We start from the raw sequence: 12,752 nt of genomic DNA on the forward strand, positions 1-12,752 counted from the left end.
TATTAAACTTTATAAAGTTCATGAACATATTCACAAGTTTGGCTAGTTAACATGATTTGCAGATCTAGCGAGTTTAGTTTTTTTTTTTTAATTTCATCCTTATATATATTGGATTAATTAGACATTCAATTTTATAATTGGTTTTGTTTCATCTTCTATGAGGTTATTGTTATCTCAAAAAAAAATCTTGATATTAGATTAGTATTCAATTATACAATCATCTATTATTATCATATAGTTAAATAAAAAGTAGTTTTAAGAAAAACACATATTATAATCTCAATGGAGTCAATAACCTTGGTCATAAGTTTGATATTCTAACTCGAATTATTTGATTCATAGATTTGACAAGTTTACCCATCAACTATATATGTTTTTTATTTGTTTTTGGTCATTTAATTAATTTTTTTATTTCATCCTTCAATATTGAATTGGTTTGGAAATAGAGTGCATGCTTGATATTTATTTGTTTTATATAGGATTATCATTATCTTAAATAAATGTTTATTTTTAGGTTGATACTTAATTTTGTGAGCATCTATTTTTATCATATAATTAAATAATGTTTTTAAAATAATTAAATCGAATAGAGTCTATAACTAGGGTTGCGAGGGGACCCGAGTCAATCTAATATGTTATTGTCTCAATATTTTTTTTAAAAAAATTTTCATCTTAAAATTTTTTAAAAGTTCAATCATACTTTTACTTATCAGATTATATTTAAACCAATAAAATTAATCAATTTAAATTAGATTAACTCTCATAAAATTTAATTTAAAAAAACAACTGATCCAACCCTCGTAGCAGGCGACATACTAGTTCGGTGTATAAATCATCTTTTGGGCATTGATCACAGGTGTTTTAAACTCTTATGACGTGGTCAGGTTGTGAGTTTCAATATCTCTTGCTCAATGGGCTTTTGTTTTGATCCTCAGTCCCGGTGTGGGCCTTGTCACTAAATTCTTCTTGCCTGTGTATCATGAGCTGGGCTTTTATTTTGAGCATCAATTCCATGTGGGCCCTTACCACATTGAGTATCATGGGCGTAGACTCCTCATTATGGGATGACATGCCGGTTTACACAAAACTTAAACCAAAGAAGAATCAAAGCAAAGAAAATTCTCCAAAACCTGGTTGAAACTTGAAAGAAGTGAAATGGACACAAAAGCTTTAGCAAAATGAAAGAGAGCAAAAACCCAACAAAGCCCCATCAACTGAAAACAAGCAAAAACCTCAAAAATCAAGACTTCCTTCAAACTGGGATCGTTGTGGAGATGATGATGAAGATGAATTTGGAGTCAATCTTGAAAACCCACATGGAGATAACCTTAAAAAACCAAACTTTGAGGATGATGGTCTTGTTTTGCCAAAGAGAAAAGGTGCTGACTTTAAGCACCTCTTAGATGAAACTCTATCAAAATGTCACCAGGTTGACAACTTTCCTTCTCTTGAGGACTTATTGGCTGGTATGTTTTTGAATATGTACGTAAGTTTTTTGAATTAAAAACTTGAATGATGATAAGGAATAGTAATTAATGTGCAATTGATAATGCAATTTGAATTGTTTTGCAATGAAATGTGGATGGATACTTGTATGGAATTGAAGTTGAAGTTTTTTCTTAATTTTTTTTTTCTGTTTCAAGTATAAGGGTTCTTTCTTGATCAGTAACTGGACTAGGCTTACAAATTTGTGCGTGGTGGGGATTCAACAGGTTAATAGTAATTTGTTTAGGTTTGGTTGCAGTTTACGTGTATTTTGAAACATCTTCTCAGTTTAGGCTTCAGGTTTTTATTTCTTGTTTATTTGCTGTGAACATTTCCCATTTCGATTTGCTTCCGTAGCATATCGTTTGCACTTTGCAATCACTTTGTAAAGTTCAGAAATTGATTATACTCTTGTCTGAATTGTTGCCAATTTCTCACTTAGCTAGCATTTTGACTGTGCACAATCCAGTTGTTACTTGTTGCTGATGATTATTGACTAATAAATCTGACTGTATTGTTGGCAAGGTTACTGGTCCTTCTGATGGCTGGTTTAGACAGTTGGTTTTTGTGTAGAAGAAATGGTTGCATGAGGCACACTGTTTTTGAGGTTGTTTTTTATTTTGGATATTGGTAAATTATTGACTTCAAGTGCTTGATGAAAGAGGAATTTAGGCATGGAGTAGACCCCTTGCTTTCAGTCAGAGAGAAAGCATTCTATCATGGATCGGGGATGATAATTTTGTTGTGGAGGATAAAACTACTTCAACTCATGAGGTAATTGCTTATTTTTCATTTTTTTCATTAAATATTATCTCTCGTTTTTGTTTAGAGTAAGATATTAAAATGATAGAGAAAGGAGTATAGCAATTCAATTCAAATGTGTTAACTCATCTAATAATTTAATATTTAACGTAAGGCAGCTTCTTGATATGCCATTAATTGTAGAAAGAGATTTACTATCATCTTTTTTAGTTTTTATTTTCCATTCTCTGCCCACCTGAAAGTGGTCTGATGAAGAACTGTTAGAACCCGGACACTAGTTCATGCCAACAAAACTATCGCTTATCATTAGGCTATGTGCTAATTTTGAAAGTGCCTTTTGTGGTGATAAAAGTAATTTAGCTTGTGTTGGGTTCCCCTGTTCCTCCAAGAGCAACGATAATCTTAAATTTGAAAATTGATGTGCAGTAGTGTAAGGGTGGAGATGTTATACTGGGACACTTTATGTAGGGCTCTCTTCTTTAGTTTTCTTCAACTTAACATTCCTTACATGCAAGTCAGACAAATTGTATCTTGATCCTGGTTCCTGTTTGTTCATAGCTTGTTGGACAAACAAAATATCATGTTTACAGGAAATTTTAACATCCAAAACATATGCTCAAACCTAGGTTTTATTTTGATGGATGAGTGATTTATTTTATATTGACACTTACCGTATTTGTGAAGTTCAATGAGTATCTTGGAAAAGAAAAGTTTAAAGTGCTTTGCTATTGGTATGGGCTATGTCCACATTTCCTTCTCTAACAAGGAGAGTAAGGAACTCAATCCTTGTTGATAGGAGATTGTGAGAAAAATTTTGAGTCCAATCCTTGCCTAGAATATTTGTACAAAGGTGTGCCACTTGTCCAAAATGCGATTTAATGTTGTCAAATTTATCCATTTCTGTAGGCTTAAACATTTAAAATTTTTGGAAGTGCAGAAGTACCCACAATTTAGAATAAAGTGGTATTCTTGCATATGGTAGTACAAGTACAATGCATTATCTTCATGCTAATGCGGTTACTCCTGTTACTATCTTATTGGAATGCTACTTTCCTTTTCTTTACCTTCATATTGGTTGTCCAAGTTCTTTATATACTCTCCTAAAGTTTCCTTACCCATTTTTTTATCAGGCATCATTTCTCTCCCTTAATTTGCATGCTCTTGCAGAACAGCTAGCTAAAGTAGATGTATCAGGGAGGCTCTTCATTGAAGCAGATCTATTAGCAACAGAATTGGTATGCTCTACATTCTCATATGACCTTTGAATGTGTGTTTTATATGGCTTATCAGTTATTACCACTTTTGACGTCAAGAAAAGTCTGTCCAATTGTGTAGGGTCTCACAGAACTGGGGTGTTTCAGTAACATTATGATGCTTCACGGAAAATGTTTCCTTCAGAGTTACCTTGTACTTTATAAACAGGTACAAAATATTCAGTTGAAAGATATATAGAAGAAGATCTCAGTGATTGCTTGCTAGTAATATTTAGATCAAGAACTAGCAGCTTGAAAATATTCTTCACTCAAATCTGTTTCTCGTTTCACAAGGCACTTCCACAAATGGTTAATCACTCTTGGTTCTTGTTTTGCTTGCGTTCTTTTAAATAGTTTCTCTCTGATTATTAATTGGTGTGGTCATTTCTTGTTTCCAAAGTTGTCACTGTATGTCGCATAGTAACAAAATAAGGTTAGGATGAAAATTGCTTGTCTATTCTCTAGATAGGATATATTATACTACGTGTAACATGGTTTATTGGACAATCTGGTCAGGGATCAAATACAAGCAGCAGCCAGGAATATGACCAATTGCAAACAACAGGATCAGAGGCAAGCAGCAGTCATGGACCTGACAGAAAACCAACAACTCAAACTAAAGCAACCTTAACAATCTCTGAAGAATTGGCTTTTGAAGATTTTTCTGAGAAGAATAAGGCTGTCATTCAAAATACCAAGGTTTTTGCTTCAGGCTTGACCATAGGCAATACAGACCCATTTTCATTCATTCAGGGATCAGATGTCAAGGGTAATTTGAATAGAAATCAGTGTGGAAATTCCAATCAAAGCACAGCTCCTGAGCCCCCAGAACAGTTCAATGTGAGTTCTGCTGTCCCTAAGAGCAGGCTGCCCACGTTTGAAGCAGAAGCTGCTGAGTCTAACCTGTATATGCTTCCTGGCTCGCTTAGTGAGACCAAGCTACTTGATTCTTCTTGTTTTGGGTCTGGTACTTTACCCATTTTAGAGAAAAATGCTCCTGGCACCTCTGCCAGAAGTTAGAAGAAATCCCACTGGTTCAGCAAAAAACTCCTACACTGCTGCCACCCCGGACAGCATACCTGATGATTTACTTGAGGAAACATCTGATTTACAAAGAGAAAGAAGCTGCTACACCTCTGCCACTACTTGCAAGAAATGCCCTTGCCTCTGCAAAAACCACTTCTACTGCTGCCACTTTAGATGATGTACTTGATGACAACATACTTGATGATTTACTTTGAGGAAACATCTAATTTACAAGAGAAAGAGGTTGCTACGCCTCTGCCACTACTTGCAAGAAATGCCTGTCGCTTCGGCAAAAACCACTTCTGCTGCCACTCAAGATGACGTACTTGATGATTTACTTGAGGAAACATCTAATTTGTCAAACCAAAACAATTTGCATCAGCCTCTAGAAATGAAGGCTGCATCTTTTGAAATTCAATCTTCTTCTCTCCGTCTGTCAGTAAGTCGAAGTTTTGGATTGACTTTGATGCATCGTCGGATACAATTAACTGCTTGTAATTTTACCAAACCCCAACCATGTATCTTTATTTGTTGTGCTTAATGCAATACAAGGATGTATACTTCCAAGCTGCTACATGGATTCTGTGTTTTACAAGTAAAAAAATATTTAGGCATTTTCCAATGTTACATCTGCAGCTAAGGTTTTCAACCACTCTGCCATGCATTTTCTCTTGACACCTTAGTTATTCAATAACGTATTTCCCACCTTTCCATGTACTAATTTAGGTGGCCTGTCATGTAAGAGAGGTGAGATGTAAATAAGTGGTTCCATGTGATGCAAAGAAGTCTTTTTCCTCAACCCCAGCAGAAAAATGCCAACATGTGTTACCAAGAACCAGCTGTGCACTTAAATTTGCAGAAGTCAACAAGGGCATGACAAGTTCTGTAGCATTTTGCCTCCATTACATTATGAAAGACAAAAAATTGCCAGAGCAGAAGTCAGGCTGGCATAACAAATAGAGAGAAGTAGAACTTGATCTTCCAATCTCCTTAAAGTTCCACAAATCATTGGAAGGAGAAGAAAACAGCAAAAAAAAAATAAAATCCACTGTGTATTTCTTTCTTTCTATAACAAAATTATAATCTCAAATCTAAAACAGGAAAAAAGAAAAAGAAGAAGAAAAAGATAAAAAAAAAAAAAAAGAAAAGGAAATCAATTAGTTTGCTAGACAAGCACAAAATTGCAGAAAAATCAAAGCCATAAGGCTCCAGCTTCTTTCAAAATAGGAACCAATTCTCCAGAAATATGAGCAGCCATAAGTTTATCCAATCCACCAAACAACTTTCCACCAATAAAAAGAGCAGGAAACTGTACTTTCTTCTTACTCCCCTTTCCACCATCATTGCAGATCATTTCCAATTCTTCTAAGACACTAATCTCATCAGCCTCATCAATCTCATAAACTGCTGGATTCACACCAAGCCCTAGAAGCAAACGTTTCGCTACAAGGCTCATGCAGCATCCACGTCTAGCAAACACTATGATTGCATTTTCTTGCACCATCTTGCTCATATTTCCTGACCCTTTTAGCACTTCTTGAGTTGCAACCACCCCACCATTGTTGTGGCGGGCAATAAGTTGGAAAGGGCTTATTAGAGGCTTGTTGTTGGTGTATAAAGGTGGCCATGACTTGTAAGGTATTGCCTGCTGCATGGTTAAAGACACAGAGAGACAGAGAGAGGAGAAGGTTTTGTGTATGTTGAGCTAAGGTGCCTAGAAATGGCGAGAAGAGAAGGGTATATAAGAAAATGGAGAGGGGATGACTTGATAAATATGAAAGAGTCAGGCGTCAACGGCAGTTAGCCTTATTTTTTTGGTTACACGCTGCATGATGGTTGTGGCTTACGTTTGATTTGTGTCATCCTTCACTATTTGCATTTATTTATTTTTAAATTAGAGCATGTAAGAGTCAGGCGTCAACCTTTATCTTCTTGTCTCCATAATAAATGTGTTTGTTCTCGAATTATTGTATTGGATTTGATCTTAGCACACTCCGAGGAAGACAATTTTTTTGTTGATCACTTGTACGATAATATCAAAGTTATTAAACTCGCATTAAACTAGGTTGTTTTTTAATTATAAATCAACTAAATTAACTTAGAATAATCTAAACCGAAATTATTTCAAGTTTTTTTAAAATATTATTTATAAAATGTGTATTTAGTAATGTATTGCAATATGTTTTAATTAAAAATATATTAAATAATATTTTCTCATATTTTTTTAAAAATACGATATTAACGCATTAAACACAAAAAAAAACTAGAATTCTAAATAATTTTTATATTATGAGCGCTTAATCTTAACCTGAATACAAATAAAATATATATATGTTAAATTAAAAGTACTATTCTATCATTAATAAATAAGACTATATAAATATTATTTAACAATTTGAAGGGAAAAAAATTTTCTAGATTAAATTATAGATAAAAAATAATTTAAAAAACAGATTAAATTGTATTTTTTTTTCTGTTTCTTTAGCTTGAAGGGAAAGAATTTATCTAGATGTAGGTTGGTTTACATATTGATGTATAGAAGTACTATTTAGCATCCCATTGCTCTTTCTTAAAAGTCACTGCTTTTTATTTGATTAGATCTATTTACAGGTTAGGCGTCATGAATATATATTGATTTGATCTTTACAAATTGTAAACGTCATTTTTTTTATTCAAAATTTAATAATTATGAGTTGTTAGATTGAGTTTTAAGTAAATTTATTCTCTAAGTTATTGTTTGAGTTTCAATCCAAACTTCGAATCAAGAAGAACATAGCTAATTCCAATGAGGTAAATTATGTGAAATCCAAGTCTCTCTCCCTCTTTCACCATCTTACTTGTATTAAATATATAATAGTTTAAAATACTTTTTTTTTTTGTTTTTGACATATCTATGTCGCAGTTAAAAAATAAAAAAAAATCATTATTTAATATTTTTTAAGATAAAAATATTTTTTAAACATGTTTAAATATAATTCTAAACACATAAACAAATGATCTGTTAATATTAATAAGAATATTTTTATCTAAATTTAAAAATATATATTTATTATTCTCTTTATTGTTTCTTTCTTCTTGTCTATCTCTTCTATAGAAAATAATTCTTAACAAATACGTATGGAGCACACTATAATTTATTCCCAATATACTTATATCTAAAAATCATTAATTATTATTATTATTAATTAACTACTTAATCTCTTGCCACGTATTTGACCATACACGCAAAAGAAAAATGCCGCTGGCGGACGGTGGGCGAGAGCTGACGAAAGCCAACGACAAACTTTAGCCTCACAGACACATCATCAAGAGTCCGTGTGACGCCAAACCCGGGACCCTCCACGTGGATCAGACAGCCCTCTCCCGCGGTTATGACGTGGGGTGACGTCATAAAAAATGCCCACGTGTTCTAAGTTTATGGATGTATGATTGTGCGCTTCGCGGCTGCTCCGTGGCTTCTTTAGAAAAAGATAAAAAGTTGTCTGTGAAGTAATCCTTGAAAATAATTGTGTGTCCGAGTTCTATAATATATAATAAATAAATAATTTAAAAGATAATATTTTTTATATTTAACTATTTCTTTAAAAGATCTTCAATTTACTTATCAAACTGTGGTACCATCCAATTTGAATTCTATTTGTTTTTATATTTTAAAAATATTTTTGAAAAAATTTAAAATTTTTTTATTTTTTTATTTGCTTTAAATTAATATTTTTTTTTGATATTTTTTGATTATTTTGATGCATTAATATCAAAAATAATTTTTAAAAAATAAAAAAAATATTATTTTAATATATTTTTGAAATGAAAAATATTTTCAAAAACAACTACAATCACACTTTCAAACATACATTTGTCTAGATAACACCTATCACAATTAGGGTTTTTATTTTTTCATGGAATTTTGTGTGAATACTAAATCAATTCATTTTGGTCCCATTAAAAATAAATAATTAATGAGGGATGAGATTTGATTCCTTTATAAAATTCATTAGGTTAGACTTTGAGGTATTTATATTACCCGGTAAGGCAATTTTTTCGGATGCTAATTTAAATTTTATGAAGACAATAATACCCTCGGGTAGAATTTATGAAGAAAAAAAATCTGGAACATGACTGACATACTCGAACCCAACACATAAAACATTCATACATTAAATGAAGTCATGCCTATTAACAATGTGTGTCGTTACTGATAGTTGTAGAAGAGACGGAAATATCAGAGATTGATATATATATAATGGTGTATAAGATAGAGTAAATATAAAAAAATCTATTTTATCTTCATATGTATTATTATCCAACTTATATATTTTAAAAAATAATTAAATTTATTTGTTTTTTTTAATTTATATTGAGTGTTGAGATTTATAATATTATAATAACTTAGTTATAAAACTCGACTGGTCTAGTAAGTCAACCTGAGACTTGAACTGGTTTAGGTTTAAGAAAAAATAAAAAAATAATTGACTCGACTTAACACAATAAAAATCCTGGTTGACCTCAAAGTTGAGTTTTAAAACTATGATAATAACTATTTTATTCTTATGTTATCTTGGATTAACCTGGTTTGTCTCTTAGGACCCATGCCCCAGGCATTGGCCCATGTTGAACCCTCGAGTCAGGTTTTAAAACTATGACCCGGGTCTACCCGTGACTTGTCCTGATTAGACTCTTAAGTCTGGTTTTAAAACTATAATAATAACAACTGTTGTCTTTACGTTGACTTGAGTCAATGGTCAACCCGACCCATGACCCGTGTCTTGTCTCGGGTCGACTACAACGTTGGTTTTAAAATTATAATAGTAATCACTTTTATTTTTATGTTGACTCAGGTCAACCCGAGTTGATGCACCCGACTAGTTAGTCGATTTTTGTTTTGGATCGACTTTCAAGTTGAGTTTTACAACAATGATGATGAATTTTACAACAATGATAATAACTATTTTTTTTTATATGTCTTAATTCGATAATTTTAGAATTGAAAGGTTTTTACAATAATATTTTAAGAATACAAAATAATAAATATAATCTTGAAAGATATATTTTCTCTATATCACCAGTTTTAAAAGTACAAAAAAATACTCTATTGTCTCACTAACATATTTATTTATATGACTTTGTATATCCAACCAAACCAATTCTCGTGTTCTTTATTTTTATTTTTATTGTTTTTATTTTAAAATAATAACCAAACACCATCCTAAATATTAATTTTTATTTATATTATTATCAACAATACACAACCCACACAAACTATAACTAGTGCAACTTTTACAATGACTTATTTTCACTGCCTTTAAATAATTTAAAAACTTTAGATGGGACGTATAATGATCATCCTACCTTTACATTACATGAACATGCTTTGTGAGTTCAAAAGATATCTAAATAAACAACCTTAAAATCCATGGTAAGAGATCTTCTTTTAGTGACAAGAAACTCTTCTTCTTTGTCTTTAAACTAGACTGTTTAGACATACACAATTAACGTAGCCTTGATGAAAGCTATTTTCCTCCACCATGGATGTTAACTTGAGCTTCGAATATGATTCCCTTGAACCCTTTAAAACCTTGTTTTCTATGTATTTGTGCTACTCAAGTATATAATATTTCCAACCTATTTAAAATCTATCTATCAGTTTTGAAAACAACTTGATTTTCGTGAGGTTTTCGCATGAACCATCTATTTAAAATTAATTAGGATATGAATCGTGATCAAATTAGACAATCTCCATGATACTTAAATAAATATAAATGTACACATTTATATATCTTTTATCTAAAAATAAAGTATTATTCATAAGATAAACATGAATTTATTTGTGAGAAAAGATAGAGAGAGATGACAATTTTGATTAAAAAAATTAATCACCACATACTTTTTTATAAAGTTAAACTAATTAAATGTCATAGATCAATTAATTTAAATGTCTTAGATCAATTAAAAAAAATTATAACTCGCATACATTTAATTAGTTTAATTTTATAAATCAAAGTTGTTGAGTTATAAATCACTACCGCTACCATAGTTGGAATATTTTGATTCACTATTTTTCACAATATTATTCTTAGATCAATAAGTGAGTTCATGAGAGCTTTTTATCAATTTGTTCAATGGCAACCTTTTAGTTGGAATAACTACATCACCTTATCCTTTTCTCTTGTCGCAGGTAGCTTTCCAACCCTTTTTTGTTTACAATTTTCAGAGGGCTGTTGCTAGGAAGCCAATTGTAGTTTTTTTTTTTTTTTTTTTTTTTTTTTTTTTTTTTAACACAGCCGATATATTTGACAAATTATACACTTACAAAACAATTCAAATCATACCTAGCGCGTGCGGATGAATATATTGATTTATTGATCTATTATAAATTAATTTTTAAATTAAATTAAATTAAATGAAAATTAATCTTGTACATCAACCTCAAGTCAACTTTTAATTTTATCAATATTTAATTTTTATTTTTAAAAATAAAATTAAAAAAATAATATGTAATCTTAAAATGATAGTGTTTTCAATTGATCCGGATCAATCTAAATTTACTTATTTTATCAATAATCTAGATCTTAAATCGAGTATTTATTTACGTTAAGTTTGATAATAACTTTAACATCATCATCACCAAGGGAAAAAAGATTGGTAGACTAGAAATTAAATCAATAACATAATCTTTGATCTTGTTGAAATATGGGAATTGTAGGTGTACTAGCATTTTAATTGCAAAGCAAAATAGCTGTCGAGATGCATCATTGGCAACCAAATTTGGCCAACATATCCACGTAGCTAAGTTTTATTGGAGCATGAACAAGCTGCCTAACATTAATTCAAGACCTGAAAAATCAAGAATTGACCAAGAGGTGGTACAATAGTAAAAATTTAGGACTAAGAGATTTGTTTTCTTTATGATCTCAAATTCGAGTCATGTGGTTGCTTATATAATAGCTACTGGAGGCTTACATGGTCGTTAACTTCAGGACCTGTGAGATTAGTCGAGGTACATGCAAGCTGGCTCAGAAATCCACGTTAAACTTAAAAAAAAAAGAAATTGACCAAGAAAATATAATTGTCAACACGCAAGGATTTGGGAAATTCCAACCACCTCACATCAGATCCTTACTTCAATATATATCTAATTCTAAGATTAAGATAAATTAATCTCAATTATTAATTAAAATGGTATATATGGTATGATAAAATTAGTAACATATTGTAAGAGGAAAATATCCATCCATCATTCACGCGATTGATTAGGTGATAAATGGAATTGTTGTGTAATATACTATAATCTAAGCTTTAAAAGTTAGGTTTGATAGCTCAGAAGATTTGCTCCTTTTTTTTTTTTTTGAAGTTTGAACATATAGGCTACGCAGCTGATGTGATAGTATATCTTTAAATTCGTTGGGAAAAAAAGAGAGAAAAAAACTGGTTGACACATAAAATTTTAAAAATACCCTTTAATTTTCAATTTAAAAATAAACAACCATGCATGAATGCATCATTGAAGGATGTGAATAATTTACTTGAGACCAAATTAATGAATAAATTACCTCATACAACTAAAAAAACTTGGAAAAACTCCCTTTTGTTCAAGTTTCAATTTAGCCACCTCCTCTTTTCTTTTCTTTTTATTCCCTTTTAATTTTATTATTTTTTTTCTCAATTTCATTCTTGAGCATATTTTAACAATCATTTATATTGTTATTTGGATCGACCAAGTCAATTGAATTATGTTAAGACAATTATCACATGGTTTAATTTTAAATCCGAGTTAAGTAAAAAGTTATAGAGATGTTTTTTTCTGTCAATTTCATCCTCAGATTTTTTTTATTAGTTTTTCGAGTTGCTTTTAGACTGACCAAGTCGATTGAGTCATATCAAGACAACTCTCACATAATTTAATTTTAAATTTATATTAGACAAGAAATTAGGTTAGAAAGTTTTTTTTATTAATTTCATATTTTTTTAAATTTTTTTTATATATTTTTTTACTGTCAATCAAATTACTTTTAAAATGGTTAAGTTAATTAAATAATGTAGAATCAACTAACATATAATTTAATTTTAATATCTAAGTTAGGTAAGAAATTGAATAGAAGAATTTTAAAGTTGAGACAAGAAATTGAATTAGAGGGTTTCCACGGCTGATTAACTAGTATCCCTACTAAATTATTGACTCAAGACCATTTGCATTAAATCAAACCTTAATTAGATTAAGATTAGCCAATC

At 30.8% G+C, this 12,752-nt stretch overlaps 2 protein-coding genes across 2 annotated transcripts; one reads left to right on the forward strand and one right to left on the reverse strand.

Annotated features, from left to right (window-relative positions):
* Positions 1-1,180: 1,180 nt before the first annotated feature.
* On the forward strand, positions 1,181-5,153 carry LOC133673511 (uncharacterized). Its single transcript, XM_062094367.1, has 5 exons — positions 1,181-1,429; positions 2,158-2,259; positions 3,378-3,482; positions 3,583-3,669; positions 4,017-5,153. The coding sequence occupies exons 4-5, from the start codon at positions 3,616-3,618 to the stop codon at positions 4,518-4,520; spliced, it is 558 nt and encodes a 185-aa protein (XP_061950351.1). The 5' UTR covers positions 1,181-1,429; positions 2,158-2,259; positions 3,378-3,482; positions 3,583-3,615; the 3' UTR covers positions 4,521-5,153.
* A 247-nt stretch (positions 5,154-5,400) lies between these two features.
* LOC133673510 (glutaredoxin-C9-like) lies at positions 5,401-6,270 on the reverse strand. The gene has a single exon (XM_062094365.1). It carries the CDS (start codon positions 6,178-6,180, stop codon positions 5,719-5,721), a length of 462 nt encoding a protein of 153 aa, XP_061950349.1. The 5' UTR covers positions 6,181-6,270; the 3' UTR covers positions 5,401-5,718.
* Positions 6,271-12,752: the final 6,482 nt, after the last annotated feature.

The sequence above is a fragment of the Populus nigra genome, chromosome 14 (genome assembly GCF_951802175.1).
Source record: "Populus nigra chromosome 14, ddPopNigr1.1, whole genome shotgun sequence".
In the NCBI taxonomy this organism is placed as follows: Eukaryota; Viridiplantae; Streptophyta; class Magnoliopsida; order Malpighiales; family Salicaceae; genus Populus; species Populus nigra.

Excerpts from the sequence above, each read along its gene's own strand:
- LOC133673511 (XM_062094367.1), top strand. The coding sequence starts at position 3,616 with ATGATGCTTCACGGAAAATGTTTCCTTCAGAGTTACCTTGTACTTTAT. Across the intron at positions 3,670-4,016 it reads ACCTTGTACTTTATAAACAG|GGATCAAATACAAGCAGCAG; the intron begins GTACAAAATATT and ends CAATCTGGTCAG.
- LOC133673510 (XM_062094365.1), bottom strand. The coding sequence starts at position 6,180 with ATGCAGCAGGCAATACCTTACAAGTCATGGCCACCTTTATACACCAAC.